Raw genomic sequence first — 19422 nt, 5'->3', positions numbered from 1 at the left:
GGAGGTGAAACTCTGTGGCAGTGACAGACTACACTACAGGGAGGAGGTGAAACTCTGTGGCAGTGACAGACTACACTACAGGGAGGAGGTGAAACTCTGTGGCAGTGACAGACTACACTACAGGGAGGAGGTGAAACTCTGTGGCAGTGACAGACTACACTACAGGGAGGAGGTGAAACTCTGTGGCAGTGACAGACTACACTACAGGGAGGAGGTGAAACTCTGTGGCAGTGACAGACTACACTACAGGGAGGAGGTGAAACTCTGTGGCAGTGACAGACTACACTACAGGGAGGAGGTGAAACTCTGTGGCAGTGACAGACTACACTACAGGGAGGAGGTGAAACTCTGTGGCAGTGACAGACTACACTACAGGGAGGAGGTGAAACTCTGTGGCAGTGATAGACTACACTACAGGGAGGAGGTGAAACTCTGTGGCAGTGACAGACTACACTACAGGGAGGAGGTGAAACTCTGTGGCAGTGACAGACTACACTACAGGGAGGAGGTGAAACTCTGTGGCAGTGACAGACTACACTACAGGGAGGAGGTGAAACTCTGTGGCAGTGACAGACTACACTACAGGGAGGAGGTGAAACTCTGTGGCAGTGACAGACTACACTACAGGGAGGAGGTGAAACTCTGTGGCAGTGACAGACTACACTACAGGGAGGAGGTGAAACTCTGTGGCAGTGACAGACTACACTACAGGGAGGAGGTCAAGCACCTGACGGTGTCACTTCTTATTCCTGCTTGTTCCGTTTTGATGGGATAAGGAATTAAACTCACGTACATGGACCTGTAGCCTATATAGTCCAGTAATTTTATGAAAAAGGGTAGGACAAATTGCAACAGAAGCAAAGTCAACTGATTTTGTATCTTTCATATGACCTGAGTAAAAGAAAATAATATTTTTTTGAAATTTGTGAATCGATCTGAATCGCTAGCAGACTGAATCGTGATTCAAATGTGAATCGATTTTTTTCCCCACCCTACAATTCACTATCAACCGGTTAATTAATGTACAAACAAAATATTCCTACCCCAATACAGTAGGCCTATTCGGTGGATACAAACATTTTGGTCATCATTTGGAGACAAAAACCAAAATTACGAATTATTATTTGTCTGATGGTCAAAGTAGCCTAGACAATTTTTTGTTTTTGACTATCCTTTTTCTTTCTTTCTTTCTTTTCTTCTTTTCTTTCTTTTCTTTTTTTGCTGTTGCGTAAGTGGTGAAAGAACGTTGATGGGAGGGGATGCTAGCGAGACTCACTTAACACAGGAAACACATTTCAAGAAGATAGCAAAAAGATAGAAATGGATTACTTTTCGATGCTGTGTCTCTACGTTATTGTAGTTGGGCATCAGTCCTCAGGTAATTTATTTTTAATCAACTAAACATCATTTAAGGTTTCATATTCATGAACAATGAAACAATACTCTTTGCTCCACATTTCTTAGGTCTAACCACAATGTTTGCTTCCGTGGGTGGTAGTATTTCTTTATCATGTGGTTCAACCTCACCAACATACTGCTCTTCTATTAACTGGAAAATGAAAGAAGGGCCAAATGGCATCCCCAGATTTGTGGTCAAATCAGGACAAATTACAAACCAAGAACAAGCCAGTCGACTGACAGTTGCACAAGACTGTTCACTGCAAATTTACCATCTTAACATATCGGATGGAGTAGTTTACATTTGTGAAGATACAGGAATCAGATCAGAGATCTCACTTGAGCTTCTAAAAGGTATGTGTTGTGCTTAATTGTAACAAATATACAGTACATTGGTTTTTATTTGTAGAATAATTTAATCATTTTGGCATTTTTTTTCTCTCTAATTAATTTAGTTTATCAGGTTGAAGTGGAAACAAACATTCAGCTTGAGTGCTACTTCAGTACCTTTGTTGGAACACCCTATTGTAACAATACAATTCTACGAGAGATGAAGTGGCTTAATGAAGACAAAACAGAGGTAATTGGAACAAGATTTCAGACAGATGAGGTAAATGCTTGTTATCATAGACTGATCATCACACCCAAGAAGTCAGACCATCACAGGAAATGGACATGTCAAGTAACTGACATTAATGGCATGAAAACCAGCTACAGTTACACCACATCAATTCCAGGTAGGCTACTTATCAAAATCTTTATAACATGTATAATTTTGTCAATATTTAAAACTACCAGAACTTTACGAGTGGAATCCAAGCAGTTTACAACTGTTCTGTCTCTGCCTTTCAGTTGGTATTGAGGAAGTGTTTGCTGTGGTTGGTGAGTCAGTGTCACTTCGCTGTGACAATGCATCCTCTCTGGTTAAGGGTGGCAGTCCATGGTGGAGAAGGATAAGTGAACAAGAAAGTTCATTGGTCCGTCTATCTGAATCAGAGACTGTTACAGCAGGCTCAAGGAGGGAGATACCTGAAACCCATATGAACCGTGATTCCTCCTTAGTCATCAACAAAGTGAGACCACTGCATTCTGGGTATTACACATGTTCACTCCTCAATGTATCCCTCAACAGAATCAAACTACACACTTTAGAGGGTGAGTGTTTAGGGATTCTCACTCGAATTTAAGGTTGTATTTAAAGATGTATTGAGAAAATAGCTTAACATATCTTGTTTATTTTCCCAGTAACTGCAGAGTGGGCTTCTCCAGGTAGAAAAAACCTCACCTTGACCTGTTTGCTCATGTGTGGGGGAGCATGTGGACAAGACCTCAATTTAACTTGGGCACCCAGTAGCCCAGATGCGAAGCTGAGAACAAGAAAAGACCATGAAACCCTGGTGTCTACATTCTTCCTGCCAGATCCGAACAGCATTGAGACAGCCTTCTGTTCTGTGTACAGAGAAGGGGTCAAAATGGCGACGAAAAAGTGGCCAGTTCAAGAGAGTGAGATCATTTGGATATACATCTGGACGCATTTGACCTCTTTTAAACTAGATTCCTTGTCTGTTTCTTCCAGAACAAGACAATTTAGTAAAATGTGTAATCGGTGTTCTCTGTTGCAGATCGAACAGGGATTTTGGTTGCATGGTTAGTCCCTCTTCTGATCTTACTGCTGTGCCTGGTTGGAGGGAGTGTCTACTATTTGAGGAAGAAGTTCAGGAGAGATACAGGTCTGTGGGTTTTCGCTTGCTCAAAGTTTTCTCACTTTCCTGACACAGATGTGTAAACTGTAGAATAAGTAGGATACAGGCAAAACATTCTCTGTCAAACATTTACTGTTCAAAAGACTGATACAGTGAAATGTATTTATTTATTTGTCTCTTTGTAGAGGAAGCACAGGGATCTATTGGAATGGTAAGTTGACTTGTTTGTAGAACAGAAAAAGAGTGCAATGTACAACAATAACAACATGCTCACCCACGCCACACAAATTGTGTTTGATTTAATCACACCAAGTTGTGATTAGTACCAACACAATTTGCTGGTACTAATAATTTTGAAAACTGCTTCAGTGACGTGTATATTGCTGATCTGCTCATGACAGACCACCCATGTATATGAAGTTGTTCACGACGGACTACCACCCAATTCACAGCAACCAAGAAGAGAAGCAAACAGTACAGATAACAATTCTTGTTTATATGATGTTTTACAAGCTGTGAACTGAATGTCATATTATGTCTTATACAGATATTGCATAAAGTGATTAAATATCATTAACCAGAACCCAGGTAATCACATTTATAAAAACTGGACAACAATGAAATTGTTTAAAATTAAAACTTTCAAATATTTTAGAAAGAAATACACATTGGCACACTTTCTACACTTGAGATTACACTTTGGAAAGAAAGTCTTGGAACACTCATCGTAACATGTCAAAGAAAAGCAGAAGTGCAGTTCATCCTTTTCACTCGTATATAACTGCAGAAAAAAAGATGAATCGAGATTACGTTTACTCATAAAAGAATGATCAAATACGCAATAAAAAAGGAAAAAGGTGTGATATTGTCAGTGTTATGATTTGGAAACTCACAGGTACATAGGCTCTCCTCTTGGTCAGTCGGCAGAGATGTATGCTCTTCATTGACCACTAATATTGTGAGAAAAGAAGATGGATATTAAGTGGCCCACGTATCTTGAGATTGTAGACAAATTGATTCATGATTTAAAAAAATTAACCTGACCTGAAATTGGGACTTCTACACATTCGTAGTGGTGGTTTGCCCATGTTGAGGTAACTGCTTGATACACAGTGAACAGAATAATGTATTTTAAAATGTAACATTGTACTAATTTAGCTTTTATCCAAAGCAATGTACAAATAGTGCATGTAGAAAGCGAAGCAGCATTTATATAATAACAATATACGTTGCCAAATCCCTCAGCAAATTTGTCAAGTAAATTGCTGTACATCACATTTCAGGGGTCATGCATTACCTGTGTGTCTAGTGGTCTTCCATCTGCGGTACAGTCCCACAATTAGTGCAATGGTGGGGATGAGGGTAACACTTGAGACCACAAGAGTTACAACCCAACTGCTCGACTCAGTCTGCACACTCACGACAGTTTCATTTGATGTGGCTGCAAAGGTGCGTGGAGCTGTCGAGAACACAGCTTTTTAGGACAAAGTTGGAATGAATTGCTTGTGAAAACTCCATGTGTTCTTTTCATACACATGGAGCAAAACACGTTTTCCAAAAGGGCCGTCTAGTCCTTATTTTGCTTCCTCAAATAACTCAAACTAAAAAGTCAACAAATGTCTACCTTGTGCTGTGGTCACCATTGTTGTCAGTGTTGATAAAGTCGAAGTGTTCGGTTTGTCCTTTTCTGCTAGATGACAGAGCATTGTCTACAGGGCCCATTGCATGACTATACATCTTCCCTTGACATAAACAAGGCATCTTTGAGTAAGACTGTATTTGAAAATACTGTACTCACGTTTCACTTGCAGATTCACTTCGGAGCATTTCTTGTTTTGCCCTTCATAGACAGTACATCTGAACCACATATTAGAAGCCTCCTCAGAGGTTATGACTAATGATGCATCCCCTGCTGTGATGTTCCGGAACCTCCTTTTTCCATTTGCAGCTGTTGCAGAGTTCAGACTGGACTCCGTACTTAAACTTGAGGACTCAAGGATTGGTTTAATTGTCTCTCCTTTAATCTCTGACCAGGTGATGTTTCCTCTTGTGTAAAATGGACAAGGCAAAGTAGCTGTGGAAAATTGGAGCACCTTCACACTTTCCAGCACTTTGCAATCTTTAGAAGAAAAGAATCGTGTTAAATCTGTACATACTTTATACATGATAAGATCATTAATATTCAATGATTATCATATTTGAATGTGCTGTTTTAGTTTTTGATGATGTATTGTTTTACCTCTCAATTTCAGAGTGAGGTTTGTTGTCAAATCACAAGAAAATCCTTCACAGACTTGGCAGGTATAGTCTCCTTCTTGAGGCTCATCTGCATCCTTCAGAGTCAGGTTTCCATTGAAGTTCAAGGCTTTCCCATCTCGTTCTGAATCTGGGACCACAGAGAATGTGGTCGGAGAACTACCAAGGGTCTGTTTCATCCATCTGGCATGAAAGCAGCTCTGTTGTGATCTGGGAGTTCTCAGAGTACAGGGGAGGACGGCTTCTTCTCCCTTAGTGACTGTGATCACCTGCAACCCCTCACCTTCATGAGAAGGAAAGGGAAGCACTTTTAAAGCAGAACAAAACATGCTTGCAAATACATATAACAAAGATTCCTTGTTTTATCTTATCTAGACAGTGCGCTCACAAACTCTCCAGACAATACTCACCAATACATCCTGATATCAGCATCAGTAGCACTAACATTGACGACTTGGTGGACTTTGCCATTGTCTGTGTATGTGGACTCATGATTCAATTACACATCTAGTCTACTCTTGTTAGAACTCCACCTATTCCCACTTCTACATTTCACAAAGTTGGTCTTTATGGTCTAGTTTCATTATGAATTCACACACTGGAAATAAAATAGTCAGTACAACACGAGAAGCATTTAGAACTATGCTGTATGGAAACAGCATAGTTCTACACTATACCCATATCTTTGAAATGTAAACGTTTTTAAATTAATACACCTTAGAGACGTAATGTATTGAGTATGCTCCTACCCGAGCAGTACGTTATTTGTATTATAGTGTCACCTAGTGTTAGAGAGGTTAGAGAGACTACTGTACAAGTGGCAATGGCCAATTAGAATTCAGAATAAGTTTTGATCACAAAGTAGTTTACACAAGGAATTCACTTTGGTGGGCAGGTTCATACACATACTGTATAAGAATCTTTAAAAAGTGAGACATTTTACCAAATTTACAAAAAAATACTAACAAAACCGTGCAAAATAAAATATTAATATAAAGTACAGGCTGTGTGACAGAGAAACATTAATGTAACGCTCAGTATTTTATATGTGAGTTAGTGTCAATTGGGGGTCCTGGCCGGGCCTTGTTGATAATACCCGCTGCAGATGGAAAGAAACTGTTCTTGTGAGGTGAGGATGGACTCAATGATGGCCGTGTAGATGTGCACCATCATTGTCATTTGCAGGTTGAACTTCTTCCGCTGCCGCAGGAAGTACATCCTCTGTTGTGCTTTCTTGGTGAGGGAGCTGATGTTCAGTTCCCACTTCTCACACAGGTCTTGGGAGATGATAGTGCCCAGGAAGCGGAAGGACTCCACTGTGTTGACTGGGGAGTCGCACAGGGTGATGGGGGTGAGTGGGGCTGGGTTCTTCCTGAAGTCCACAACCATCTCCACTGTCTTAGGAGCATTGAGCCCCAGGTTGTTCTGGCTGCACCAGGTGACCAGATTGTCAGCTTCCCACCTATAGTCAGACTCATCCCCAAAGGAGATGAGCCCAATGAGAGTTGTGTCTTCCGCAAACTTCAGGAGTTTGGCGGACTGATGACTGGAGGTGCAGCTGTTGGTGTACAGGGAGAAGAGCAGAGGGGAAAGGACACAGCCCTGAGGAGTTCCGGTGCTGATGGACCGGGAGTCAGAGATGTGTTTTCACAGCTTCCCGCACTGTTTTCTGTCTGACAGTCTGTGATCCACCTGCAGGAGTTTTTGTAATAAATGTATTTTGATTCCCTTATGAAACTCATGAATCGTCTAATATGTAAAACATTGATACTCAAAAGACATGCCCATAATCAGATGTACTTAACAACTCTCATAGCTAGGCCTATTATTCAATGGTCAAACTAAGCTTTATGAAGGTACAAGCTGTTCGCAACATTACCACTGAGAGGAACAACGTGACTTACCACATGCTAACTTTAGAGTTCTGAACTTCCTCCTCATCTTTGACTCAGTGTTCATGAAGTAACACTCATATACTGTGCTTGCTGCAAATTGTATATAAATCACCAAAAAGAAGAAAACTGAAATGGCCAAAGAATTTCAAGGTAAGAAAAATGTCTGTCTGCTTCTGTCAGTGCTGTTACTTGTTGAGAGTGATGTGCTGCTCTGCCTTCAAGCAAAAATGTTGGTTTTATCTAACAATGCAACTAATGCAACTAGGTTGTGAGTATGAAATATTAAATTGTAGAAATGTATGTTCTGCATCTGAAAAGATTCTTATGGTCCAATCTCATACCCTTTGTTCACACTTGTATTTGTCAAAAGACACCTTAAGCAGGAAATGAAAACATGTGATTTTTCAGGAGGGAAAGCATTTGGATTTATCAAGTCCCAGCAGGAGGAAAAATTAAACTCGACCAATGAGGTTTGTTTAATAATTGATATTTAAAGTAGACCTATTGATAATTACAGTAAATATGCAATCATGCAAAACATTGAATGAGCAGAGTAAACCTTTTCAAGTTTTCATTATGGTTTGACACTCTCTTTGGCACTGACAGGCTTTCCTCTCAGATCCCAAATATGCAGAAGAAGAGGAACTTGCCTCTAAGCTTGAGTTGTTTAAGAGTGAGAATTCAAGCTCTCTGAGATTATTCGTATGCACCAATAAATATGTGTTTCTTAAAAATTTAACTAATTCAGTCTGTTGCACTGTATTCATTCACAGATAAGTACATGGAGTTTGATCTCAATGACCAAGGAGATATTGGTAATTTCTATCGTATTTTCAGAGACCTATTTGTGTCATATGAGACTCACAGTGAAGAGAGTCAAGTCTGGATAATATTTAAATGACTCTCTGTCTTTGCTCCCTTTTTCTGTCTACTTCTTGAGACAGACATGATGGGGCTGAAACGTATGCTGGAGAAGCTTGGGGTGGCCAAAACTCACTTGGAACTTAAAAAGATGATGTCAGAGGTTTGTGGGAGTGCAAAAGACACTATCTGCTACACGGACTTCCTGAATATGATGTTGGGCAAGAGGAACGCCATACTGAGACTGTGAGTTCAAAGATTTTGGTTGTGACTTCCTTATTCTGCATAAGTCATGCTATTATCTCCAATTGTACCTCAGTACATTAATAGTGATTATTCATACTTATGAACTGATAGTATTATTATCGCTATTCTCTTCTTAAGGATCTTGATGTATGAAGGCATGGCTAAACCGCAGGAAGTCCAAGAACCTGGGCCACCACCACGCAAGACCTTTTCAGATCTTCCCTAGTTTTATGACACACTTTGTATATTACATTTTTTAATAACATACTTTTAAAAAATAAAGGTTTACCATTTAAAGTGTACAGCGCAGTTTAATATTGCTATTGATATGTCACTGATTGGTACTTGCAACATAAGAAAGTCCAGAGTGGATTCAAAGGTCCTCCTCTTTCCTGAATGAAAATAACCATCAATTTGGGTTCAAATGGCCCTTCTGTTATGGGCAGGATACTTATCTGATGAATCTTTCAGCTTTTGAAGCATTTGTATCTTTTCTGGGTGGAACATAAAGGCAACATTAAGCAGAATAGTCTTTGCATAGTTCCTTCTTTTGTTTAGTATGATTTAGTGACATATTTCGACTATTATTGAACATATTAACAAACTTCACTAAATTGTGTTTGCTTTCAAACCATATCAGTGTTTTCACACTGATCTTTAAGAGGTTACGTTTGAGACAGGTCGTCAATGTTAATATTCTAGTGTCTAGATGTGCGGATTTTGACCGGAAAATCAACCAAGCTCTTTTTGTGGGCCCCGGAAGAACTGTCTGTTTACAGTTGCTACCAGCAGCAGCAGCAGGCAGAGAAATCGTTAGCTAGTTATCTTGATAGCTAGGTAACAAATATTGAAAACAAATACAGGGTAAGTCGAGTGGCTTTATTATTTTATCAAACTTCATGCTGCAGATGATCGTGTTTTAGGTTGGTAGCTTATGTACTGTAATTAAAAGTTTCGACGTGTCGGCGTACTGTAGTAGCAGGCACGTAGGGTTAGCTAGCTAGCTACAGTAACGCAGCATCACAGTGTATATTGCTTCATATTCAGTTTTACTCCACGGTACGCTCGGGGGTCATTATTTCGGAAATCGGCATGTGTAGTTATTATCCCGGTGTAGCTAGGTTAGTGCAAGTGTTGGCTAGCTAGTACTAGGGTTGAGAACATAATGATAACGTATGTTGGTTGATTTACAATGATGGCCGATTGTTTAGCCATTTTTCTCTTTTCACACAGGAGTATGAGCAGCTCAGAGGAGGTGTCCTGGATCTCCTGGTTTTGTGGACTGCGGGGGAATGAATTCTTCTGTGAGGTCAGAGTTGAGACTACCCTGTCTCCCGCATGCTGGATACTTCTCTTTAGTTTAAACCCAGTTTGTGACTCCTCCTCAGCAGTACAGTAGTAGCCAGTCACAGATGCTTTCCAGCATCTTTCACCATCATTGAAATAGTTTATGAAATGTATGAATGAGTTAGCTTACTGCCTCTTGTTTGCTGTAGTAGTATTGCCTTTGTGGATCCCACAATTAAACATCGTAGAAGCCAAGTATTATCCAGTTGAAAAGTCTATTCTTAACTGTCTTGACTTTGTTAATTTTTAACACACAAGTAATCCTTTCAGCTTGTTATGCAACAAGGTTGCATGTGTGGCCATAAGACTCTAAACTGTGTGCAGCTGCTGGGAAACTCCTAAAGAACCACCATCTCTTACTGGTCTTATGCTCCAGGTTGATGAAGACTACATTCAGGACAAGTTCAATCTGACGGGACTGAATGAGCAGGTCCCCCACTATCGCCAGGCTCTCGACATGATTCTGGACTTGGAGCCAGGTAAGGTCGCCAGGAGAGTCAAACTGCTTTTTTGGGGGGGGTTAATTTGTATTTTTTTTGTATTTATCTCATGGTAGAAAAACATGAATTAAATAAGATTTAGAAGTAAATTAAGATCTACATTAATGAGTGCCGGTTTCCTTGGTGCAGTTTGTCGCCTTGAAAATCCCGCTCATTGCCGTGTGTGATTCTTAGATGAAGAGCTGGAGGACAACCCCAACCAGAGCGACTTGATCGAGCAGGCAGCTGAGATGCTCTATGGCCTCATCCATGCTCGCTACATCCTCACAAACAGAGGCATCGCCCAAATGGTGACTTGTCTAATGTTCATGTAGTCTGCTAGTGAAGTTGATGCCGAATGACCCACAGTGCAAGTTTTCAGGAACACTTCTGTTACTTTATAGTTGGAGAAGTACCAACAAGGGGATTTTGGCTATTGCCCCAGAGTGTATTGTGAAAACCAACCCATGCTTCCTATTGGTAAGTGCTGCTTGATTATCTGGCTGTTAAAGAACATTCCCTGTTGATGGAATTAACTAGCATTCATACACATTTGTCGGCATGATCTTTTTTTGTCTGTCCATCAGGCCTGTCAGATATTCCAGGGGAGGCCATGGTGAAGCTGTACTGTCCGAAGTGCATGGATGTTTACACCCCAAAGTCCTCCAGGCACCACCACACAGACGGGGCCTACTTTGGGACAGGTTTTCCTCACATGCTGTTTATGGTGCACCCAGAGTACCGGCCAAAACGACCTGCCAACCAGTTTGTGCCAAGGTTTGCCCAGTTTATTTCCCCCCCCCCCCATGTGTTAGTTCTTAGCTTATGACTGGTTCCTGTGTCTCCTGTGGTCTTACTTGTGGATTGACTTTGCAGGTTATATGGTTTCAAAATCCATCCTATGGCTTACCAACTCCAGCTCCAGGCTGCCTCGAGCTTCAAAAGTCCTGTGAAGACAATTCGCTAGACCTTGAGCATGACCAACGATGAAGACACTAAGGAGACTTATTTTCTATGTTTATTGTTACTTGGTTGAACGATTATGTAGATCAATAAAGGCTTGTATATGTAACCCATGACATATAGGTACTAGATACACACACACACACACACACACACACACACACACACACACACACACACACAGCCACATGTCATTCATCTTCCTGTTTCTCATGGTGCTGTGTGATGGCTGGGTCTCCTTGTAATCATCACTCTTCTAGAACAATCTCTCCCCCCCTGGAATGATCTTGTCTGATGTCATATCCTTTATCCTTACTGGGGTTTACATAGTCGCAAGAATAAAGAGGTTCAGTGAGTTTAATCTGTTCAAATCAGTAATAATTTACCTACTCCAGGTTTGAAAGGATTGCTGAAAACAACCGGCAATCAATCAGTCATTATTAGTTCATTTTGAGCTGCACTTTAGACACCAAGTTAAATGTAAAGGTAATTTTCAGATGCTACTGAAGCAGTTGCGGTAATGCTGAAAGGTGCACAAGACATGTTCTCAGGGTGAAGACAATGTATTTGATTTGTGTTTGTGTGTTTGGTAAGCTGTTTCAGAGGAGTGGGTAACACCCAATAGGGTCTAGGCTCATTTGTTCTCAACTCATCAAGGGTTTTAAACACCGTTTTGTTTAGATTAATCTGTTCAAATACTTTATGTAATTTAATACATACCTACAGATGCCATTTTACACATGCCCTTTTTCTCTGCAGCTTGTTAGAACATTTGAAAAGATTTCTTTTCAATCAATAAATTCAATGGTATTTGATGCCGTCTTAGGTATTCATGCTCTTGTCTTAAAGTGAGACAGCAAACATAACTTCAATAAACTGTTTTGTTTCGTATGTTTAGTGTCATTTCTTTGGTCCACTGCAGTACTGGAAATCATTCACAATGTAATACTTTTATAATTAATTCAGGTTTATTTTTTCAATTTTAGATTTATTTTTCTTAAAAAAGCATGGATAAGTCACAGGAAAGCATTAATGTTTTTTTGAGTTCTAAAAACTACAGCTTTGCTCTGTTCAAGGACTCACATTCCCTTCAGCTAAGCCACCAAAATATGGGTAAGAAAGTACGCTACCAAATGGGCTGTCTCCAGAGGGACTTACATTTAACATTATTTGCTCTACAAAAGGATCAAACACAGCAAGTGATAGAAGAGTCTATTTTCTAAGTGTTAAGAAAGCATTACAAACTTGGTTGATAATGAATGCAATTGTGAACAACATTGTGATAACTCTGATAAAAGCCTGAAAACAGGCTGGAATTAAAACATCAATGTACGTAGAATCACAGGAAACAGTCCCTACTTCACAAATAAATTATGGTAGCACATGTACAAAAGACAAAAGATACACCCCTATGAAAGAAATGCCACATACACTGAAACAGCTGCCTTTGATAAATACATCTTTAAAAACAGACCATTATTGTATAACAGATCTGAGCTAGCTTCACATTGTAGACCCCATTGGCTGGGCAAGAATGTACATCAATAGTAGGGATGGATATACATGCTGTGTCTGGACATTCTTCATACAATCATACAAGAGGTCTTTTGTCTCACTGTAAAGAAAGAACGAACAAAACCTGAGATACAAATACCAAAGCTTGTTCAACAACAGCTTTGCAAATCAATCACGATTTGAAAGCAAAAAGAACAAAAAGGGGAGTAAATTCTACCGACAGCGGACTAACAGGGAGCTGTCTTTTGTACTCAACAATGCATTAAAAGATGTAGTGAAGGATCAAATAAGGGCATGTCATGGAAAATGGGCCACGCCATTTTTAAGGTGTACAAAACAAAGAAAAGATGATATGTTAACCTATAATAGAGTGGATGGATTTCAATAACTTAAAAACCTCATTTTGTACAAATACTATAAAAGCATTAATCCTATAAAATAGAGTAGCATTTTAAAATAGATTTCAATCGAAAGTTTACAAAAAGGTGTGTACTATTAGTACAGTACATCTGTTTACTTGGCTGGTTGTGGAAGAGACAAAATATTGTATTAGTATTTTACCTGAGCAGAGAACTAGGCCAAACAGCAGTCCAGATTTAAGTATGAAACACGTCAGTTCAATACTTCATGGTGAGGTATATCATTTGAATATAAGTCCTAACTGCTCATTAATCATAAAAGTAAACACATAAACAAGGAAGGAGTTCCCTTATAAACAACCCTGTGTATTGAAATACGGTTATTTCAATTCAAGTACTATCATTTACTTATAAGCCGCCCCCAAAGATTGCTTTTAATATAAAACCAGCCAGTAAAATGTCTAGAAGTACTGACAAAAGACGTGAAAACCAATGGACAAGATGGTGTTAATAAGCATTTTTAAACCAAAAAGGGACAGAATCATCTTTAAACTGAAAACTTTTTTCCATCTACAAAATAAAAAAAGTAAAAATGGTGTTTTATACACCAGACTGAAGATATGAGATGAGTGGTCAGAGTATACAAGAAGCCACGCGTGTTCAGAAAAAAAAAACTTCAGAACACACAGGACAGCACTGTGGAAACCAAGGGTTCAATGGCAATCATGACATTCCACACAAGTGTGGAAGTCTTTGCCTGCAAGGGCTCAAGCTCTTGCCTGTCTTGGGACTGCCTTGGCAGGATAGACAGGATTCTAGAGCAGAGCAGAGACAGTATGGCGCCGGCTGTTTCTGGGTCACAATGACGAGTTTCTTCTCTCTCAAGGTGGCCGGCTTGGTTTGCATCAGATCCATAGGGCTTGTCTACTGTGAGGCACGCGCAGGTGTGTGTGTGTGTGTGTGGGGGGGGGGGGGGGCGGTGTATGTGTGTTTGGGGGGGGGCTCTGCTCACAGAAGCTGGAGGTAGGGGGGGGGGCAGTTGAAAGCAAAGCCAGGTGACAGGGAGTCAGATCACATGGAGTCTGCTCCCACGCCACTACCCTGCAAGACACAATGGAAGAACCAGTTACGACCAAGGACCACCAGATACGTTGAATTACAATTCATGTGAAAGACTTCATGGTCCTCCGCGTCCACAGAGAAACGATCAGGTTCTTCACGTCAGATCTGATGTTCACCAGCGTACCTGCTCTTGGTCTACTGTCTCAGAGTCTGCCGTGATGACGATTCTCTTCTCCACGCGGGTCTCTGAAGAGCCACTCTTCACCACCTGAGGCAGAGCAGAAAACAGATCCCCAGGCAGGATGTCAGACCAATGCCACAAGGAGAAGATTTTTTTTTTTTTAAGGAGCGGTGTTCCTTACCTTGGAGATGTGGGTGGTTGTGGTGGTGACCGTGGTGCCACTGGTGGTGTCCGAGGTGATGGTCTGCATGCTGGCCAGAGACAACCCATCTTTGTCCCCGTCGATCCCATCCGTCGCCACCTGAGGCAGGGGAAAACCCGGAGTTACGGACGAGTACCACCGTCCCGACCGGAAACCTCCTCCGGGCCAACCTCCGCTTCCCAGTCCCGTCATCCTCGACTGGGACTGATCTTTAGCCGGCCCGGCATTGCTGCCCTCCTACAGTAAGAGGAACCGGGAGCTAGAACCGGGCCATGGAGCCCCTACCTGTGCAGACTCATGGGTGATAGTCTTGCTGTGGGTCTGGACAATGGGGACGTCCCTGGTGGTGGTGCCAGCGGGGAGGGAGTTGGACGAGTCTGAGATGGTGACTGTGTGCGTCTGCACCAGGGGGGGCTGTGGAGGGGAACACACCCAGGAGGGGGGGGGGGGGGTCTTACAGGATCTCCCACAGCCCGGGGGTTCAACCCCCCTCCCCCCCGCCATTCAACACACACACACACACACACACACACACACACACACACAGAGCCTCACACACGGACATCACTCCAGCCCAGTCATCGGTAAAAACCCTCCTCATGCACAAAAATCATCCCCCTCCACCACCGCTTAATCCATTCATTTGTTGATTAGATCCCAGAAAGGTGACCGCGAGTGCCATGCCGAAAACACTTCACACTACCCACCACCAGAGGGCAAGAGAGGAACAGGGGGGGAAAGCCCATCCCCAAAAGTCTGAAAACGATTCCAGTCCCAAATCAGTGTGAAAGAGAGGGAGTAAGAGAGGGAGGCTAGGAGACCGTGTGAGATAGAGAAGTGGTAAAAGAGTCTCCAATAGCATGAAAGCCCATCACCTTAGTTTACAGTGCTTTCCCACTCGTCGCCACTCTCTGCAGCATGCTGTAATAGTTCACCCGTGCTGCTGACCGCAGACCTGTGCTGTGACTGAAGGGGTTTGGCCCCAGCCTTGCCCTGCTGGGTCTAGCCAAGATGCAGAGGACGAGGAAGCCAGCAAGAGAACCCAACAGAGGCCAAGCAGAGCTGAGCATCACCAGCACTTTGACGGGCGGAGGGGGGGGGCTACCTTGAAACAGCGAATGACCTGGGGACCACCGCCCACGAAATAGGAGGCATGAAGGGCCCCGGCTATCCTGACAGACTGCTCCAGGCTGGGGTCTGTATCCTCCTTCCCCTCCTCCTCCTCCTCCTCCTCCTCCTCCTCCTCCAGGGCTGGGCAGGAGGGCTGATAGGGGTTGTGGAGCTGGGCCAGTTCCACCTCGACGATGGGTACGAGGTCGTTCCCAGAAACCACACCCTCGTCCTCGTCCCCTGACTCCGCCCCTTCAGGTGCATTGTGGGACTGAGCCCCGCAAGGCCCCCGTAAGGCGTTTGGGGTCACGTTGGGGTCGGGGAGAAGAGCCCCCCCCACACTGAGGCCGGCCTCCTGCTCCGCCCTAGTGGGGGAGTCATCCCTTACAGGGGTAAAGCATACACTCTAAAAGAAAGACACACACAGGTAATCAGTGTGTGTGTGCATGCGAGTATGAGAAGGTGAGATTCACGTTGGAGGATATGTCGATGTGAAAACTGACAGAGCAGAGCAGTACACAATTCAAGCAGTTTCAATGTAGACAGTTATTCAACATAGCTGGACAGATTTTTTATACGGACAGCTTCTTTCAAAAGTAGCAAATGTTCTCATATTCACCTGAAAGGTCTTTATTATGTTGTTCAAATTTGATTGTCAAAAGGTCATGCAACAAGATGACAAAAGTGATGTGTTTTTTTCAATAATAACTACTAGTGAATACTGAATAGGTATCAAATACTAGAGTCCTCACAGTGAGTTATATTTGATCATTTTAGCAAGTTCTTCTTTGCAAATGTATTGCCTTAGCAAGTTCGAGCATGTAACCTAGTCTTGTGAGGTTTGGGTGCCACATTATAGGATTGTAGGTGACGCTCTACATATTGAAATACACAACGTGATTCTGAATTTTCATTCAAATGAGTTCCAGCCAAATCACAGTGTTACTGGTCATGCCACCAATCACGTGTTAACCACATTAAGGAAGAAAATGGAGACAATTGACACCTCTGATTGATTGCGTGTCTGCAATTGACACCTGCCCAAAAAACGTTTTGCACAATTTAACTGTCCAGTAAAAAAAAGTCAATTGTGACAACATCATTGTCAGACAACTCAATATAGTGAAGTCCAGATCGTGAAAAAAAATACTAAATAAAGAGTAGAGCAGGGTTTTTGGTCATACGGAGTCCTTCAGACTAGTCTTTGAAGCACAAGTCCGTCACGGCCAGGGGAAAATCACTGAGCGAGAGTGTGATTCCAGAGCCAGAACCAGGCCGCTTCACCAGGACAGATGAAGAGGATGAAGTGAGGGAGGGTGCAGCAGTGATGGCGTAGAAGAGGGGAGAAGGAGAAAGTTGACGGGCCGGTGACAGGGTAGGCCACACCCTCTCTGGTCCTGCCGGTCGGGACAGGCCCCGCCCCCACTCAGCTGCGCTTGGAGTAGAAGTCTAGGAGAGGCCCGCGGGGGAGGCGGAACACAAACTGAAGGGGGGGGGGGGGGGTAGGAGAGGAGAGGGGAGGGGGGAGGTGGAGAGGAAAAGCCGAGGGGAGAGAGATGACAGTTGGAAATGCTTGAAATGACTGTGGTGAAAGCCCGTAGGTCCATCCTTCTTTTGTGTCCCTGCCGACAGTGTCGTATATGAGCCTCCTAAACCTACTATGCACAGAGGCACCTGTTCTTCAGACTGCCAACAGTAGCTTATCCAACCACTCCCAAACATGTTAACCCAGAAACCATGTGCACTCGTGCTTTTAAAGGGGATGGTGTCAAACGGATAGGTGTGAATGTAATTTGGGTCTTGGTGTCATAACTGAAAAGCTGAATCATAAAATACAAACAAGGTCCTACACGAGATGCGGCTCGGTATGGAGGTAGCTAAGCAGCTATAACAGAGCACGCTAATAACTCGTTGAGGTCCATCAGGGCTATCATTTTGATTGGTGTGTTAGCGAGGTCTTAACATCTGTGGTGCATGCCTGTGTGCACTGGTGTTAGGAGAGGGAGAGCTGGGTGTGTACACGGATCCGATGAGGCGTCTAAGAATGGCTCTTTCCACATTCCTAAAGAGGGGGAGGACCGAGGCAGGTATGGGGACTGAGGGCCAGGGCAGGGCATAGAGGCATCAGGCAGGGAGGCAGGGGGGAGGGGGGAGAAGAGGAGGGAAGGAGGAGAGCAGGTGAAAAAGCTTGAAAACAAGGAAGAGAAGAGAGTATAAGCACACCGGTCCACCTCCCATCTCCTCCTTGGGAAAATGTAAGGAGGCTGGGAAGGGCTCATCTACAGGCCATGCAAGTTCACGTTGGTCTGTCCACCATGCAAGGAAAGTCGGGTTGAGGCTCAGAAACAGCCAACGAGGAGGCAGATACAGGGCTGGACTTCCTACAGGAAGACGACGAGGAGGAAGAAGCCAGCTACATGTAGCTAGCTCAGTGACTCAATGGGTAGTAGCAGGTGCAGAGGCACCTCTAGCATCCCAACGCTTCAAAAGAAGCTTCTAGCTCTTCAGCTCGTTCAGTAGCATTCTATAGACATGCACCTGCCGTATATCACATGCCGAAACCACATGATCCTCCGACATGCACGTGTTAATGCACATGCTGACAGATCGAAAAGCTGGGCTCCCGAGAACAACTGAGCCACAAAAGATAAGAGGAAGAGAACCAAAAAATCGGGTCAAGGCCGCTTGGTCCATCCAAACGAGACCACCACACACAGACTCAAGCAGGAGTGACAGCCGTGACGAGGGGCCAGTGCAGTCTGAGGTATTCAACCCATCACATCCATCCGGGTATAGAGATACCGTGACGTGAAACCGTGACGTGATACCGTGACGTGTGTGCTTTACCAGAAACTCCATTTATGCTTCAGTCAATTCAGGGGCCGACGAAGCAAAACTGAAAATACGATTGGTATTATTATTTTGTTTATTCCGTCTCCCTGAATTGACTCTGAGGTTTAAATGGCCTGGTTCCCCGAGCCTGAGGAATGCTAGTGGGTCCAGAGGATGGAGGTCGGAGGGTCAGACTCACCCCGTCTGCGCCGGCCAGTGACTGGCCGTTGACGCCCGCGCTCCGGAAGGGGGAGTGGGTGGACAGGCGCTTGTCCCACTCGCTGGGGCGGTGCTCGGGGACAGACTGCATGAAGTTCCTCTTCAGCTCGCTGATGCTGGCGTGGTGCCTCAGCAGGTCCTCCTGGGGCTTCTCAAACTCCTGCACAGAGGAGGATGAGAGGGGGAGAGAGGGAGGGAGGGAGGGGGGATGAAGAAGGAGGGAGAGAAAGGAATAGAGAAAGGGAGGGCAGGGGCGGGGGAGAGACAAAGGGGGGAGAAAGAACATAATACCCCAAAGTAGGACGAGCAGAGAGAGAGAGAGAGAGAGAGAGAGAGAGAGAGAGAGAGAGAGAGAGAGCGAAGGAAAGAGGGCATTAGGAGGAGACGCCAAAAAAAAAGAGGGGGATAGGATGACAAAAAGAAGTCAAACAAAAGAGGGACGGCGAAAAGGAGGAGAAAGAACAGAAGAAGGGAGGGGTAGGGTTGTGAGAGCAGGTGTGAGGACGGGTGACGAGACGGGGTTAGCAGTGCGGGAGAAGACAAAAGACAGAAAAACAAAGGTCAGATTTTCAGAAGACATCGGGTGTATATTGACATATATATGTTTGATTAATGATTAGATGGCTAATTGGGACAAAGCAGCAGGGGAGTAACTGTGCTGGTCGATGCCTGTCGAAGCTAGTGTTAGAGCAGGGCTGGGACGGGCTCTTCCAGGTATGGAAGGCCAGACTAAGGCCTCATTAGAGAGCAGTGAAGGACACTGCTGTCTTCTTCTCAATGCTACTGCAGAAGAA

General features: G+C 43.5%; 5 protein-coding genes across 16 annotated transcripts in view; 3 read left to right on the top strand and 2 right to left on the bottom strand.

Annotated features, from left to right (window-relative positions):
- Positions 1 to 1866: 1866 nt before the first annotated feature.
- LOC134023884 (uncharacterized) lies at positions 1867 to 3935 on the top strand. Its single transcript, XM_062466241.1, has 6 exons — positions 1867 to 2135; positions 2251 to 2553; positions 2644 to 2901; positions 3021 to 3128; positions 3287 to 3312; positions 3503 to 3935. Exons 1-6 carry the CDS (start codon positions 1949 to 1951, stop codon positions 3623 to 3625), a joined length of 1005 nt encoding a protein of 334 aa, XP_062322225.1. The 5' UTR covers positions 1867 to 1948; the 3' UTR covers positions 3626 to 3935.
- On the bottom strand, positions 3577 to 5862 carry LOC134023882 (uncharacterized). 3 transcript variants are annotated; one of them, XM_062466238.1, is made up of 8 exons: positions 5768 to 5862; positions 5341 to 5640; positions 4900 to 5220; positions 4726 to 4791; positions 4399 to 4560; positions 4146 to 4202; positions 3995 to 4051; positions 3577 to 3882 (listed from the first exon to the last, which is right to left on the bottom strand). In XM_062466238.1, exons 1-8 carry the CDS (start codon positions 5847 to 5849, stop codon positions 3869 to 3871), a joined length of 1059 nt encoding a protein of 352 aa, XP_062322222.1. In that variant the 5' UTR covers positions 5850 to 5862; the 3' UTR covers positions 3577 to 3868. The 3 variants fall into 3 exon arrangements, with proteins under 3 accessions (XP_062322222.1, XP_062322223.1, XP_062322224.1); XM_062466239.1 differs by having other exon boundaries at positions 4146 to 4199; XM_062466240.1 differs by having other exon boundaries at positions 4726 to 4788.
- A 1411-nt stretch (positions 5863 to 7273) lies between these two features.
- LOC134024197 (allograft inflammatory factor 1-like) lies at positions 7274 to 8661 on the top strand. The gene is made up of 6 exons (XM_062466706.1): positions 7274 to 7402; positions 7661 to 7722; positions 7859 to 7925; positions 8026 to 8067; positions 8197 to 8359; positions 8498 to 8661. The coding sequence occupies exons 1-6, from the start codon at positions 7384 to 7386 to the stop codon at positions 8583 to 8585; spliced, it is 441 nt and encodes a 146-aa protein (XP_062322690.1). The 5' UTR covers positions 7274 to 7383; the 3' UTR covers positions 8586 to 8661.
- A 405-nt stretch (positions 8662 to 9066) lies between these two features.
- Positions 9067 to 12039, top strand: LOC134024196 (casein kinase II subunit beta). Its single transcript, XM_062466705.1, has 7 exons — positions 9067 to 9223; positions 9593 to 9668; positions 10083 to 10185; positions 10381 to 10496; positions 10590 to 10665; positions 10773 to 10962; positions 11062 to 12039. The coding sequence occupies exons 2-7, from the start codon at positions 9597 to 9599 to the stop codon at positions 11150 to 11152; spliced, it is 648 nt and encodes a 215-aa protein (XP_062322689.1). The 5' UTR covers positions 9067 to 9223; positions 9593 to 9596; the 3' UTR covers positions 11153 to 12039.
- A 67-nt stretch (positions 12040 to 12106) lies between these two features.
- The window catches only part of LOC134024195 (protein 4.1-like), a 29900-nt gene continuing 22584 nt past the window's right edge, over positions 12107 to 19422 (bottom strand). For 8 of the 10 annotated variants that reach the window (XM_062466702.1, XM_062466701.1, XM_062466694.1 and 5 more), the window contains 6 exons: positions 18609 to 18788; positions 15573 to 15983; positions 14753 to 14881; positions 14447 to 14566; positions 14269 to 14352; positions 12107 to 14123 (listed from right to left, as the gene is read on the bottom strand). In XM_062466702.1, the coding sequence (XP_062322686.1) occupies positions 14094 to 14123; positions 14269 to 14352; positions 14447 to 14566; positions 14753 to 14881; positions 15573 to 15983; positions 18609 to 18788 (954 nt within the window). In that variant the 3' untranslated portion in view covers positions 12107 to 14093. The other 2 variants (XM_062466703.1, XM_062466704.1) reach the window with 2 other exon arrangements.

Source organism: Osmerus eperlanus, chromosome 7, assembly GCF_963692335.1.
Source record: "Osmerus eperlanus chromosome 7, fOsmEpe2.1, whole genome shotgun sequence".
In the NCBI taxonomy this organism is placed as follows: domain Eukaryota; kingdom Metazoa; phylum Chordata; class Actinopteri; order Osmeriformes; family Osmeridae; genus Osmerus; species Osmerus eperlanus.
Note: the sequence above shows the minus strand (reverse complement) of the source record. Positions and strands in the feature narration are given on the sequence as shown.

Coding starts and splice junctions, on each gene's coding strand:
- LOC134023884 (XM_062466241.1), top strand. CDS start 1,949: ATGAAGTGGCTTAATGAAGACAAAACAGAGGTAATTGGAACAAGATTT. Junction 2,136..2,250: donor TTACACCACATCAATTCCAG/GTAGGCTACTTA, acceptor TCTGCCTTTCAG/TTGGTATTGAGGAAGTGTTT. Junction 3,129..3,286: donor GAAGTTCAGGAGAGATACAG/GTCTGTGGGTTT, acceptor GTCTCTTTGTAG/AGGAAGCACAGGGATCTATT.
- LOC134023882 (XM_062466238.1), bottom strand. CDS start 5,849: ATGAGTCCACATACACAGACAATGGCAAAGTCCACCAAGTCGTCAATG. Junction 5,221..5,340: donor CCTCACTCTGAAATTGAGAG/GTAAAACAATAC, acceptor TTTCTTCTAAAG/ATTGCAAAGTGCTGGAAAGT. Junction 4,792..4,899: donor AGTGAATCTGCAAGTGAAAC/GTGAGTACAGTA, acceptor TCTGTCATCTAG/CAGAAAAGGACAAACCGAAC.
- LOC134024197 (XM_062466706.1), top strand. Junction 7,723..7,858: donor AATTAAACTCGACCAATGAG/GTTTGTTTAATA, acceptor TGGCACTGACAG/GCTTTCCTCTCAGATCCCAA. Junction 8,068..8,196: donor CAATGACCAAGGAGATATTG/GTAATTTCTATC, acceptor TTCTTGAGACAG/ACATGATGGGGCTGAAACGT.
- LOC134024196 (XM_062466705.1), top strand. CDS start 9,597: ATGAGCAGCTCAGAGGAGGTGTCCTGGATCTCCTGGTTTTGTGGACTG. Junction 10,186..10,380: donor GATTCTGGACTTGGAGCCAG/GTAAGGTCGCCA, acceptor TGTGATTCTTAG/ATGAAGAGCTGGAGGACAAC. Junction 10,963..11,061: donor GCCAACCAGTTTGTGCCAAG/GTTTGCCCAGTT, acceptor TTGACTTTGCAG/GTTATATGGTTTCAAAATCC.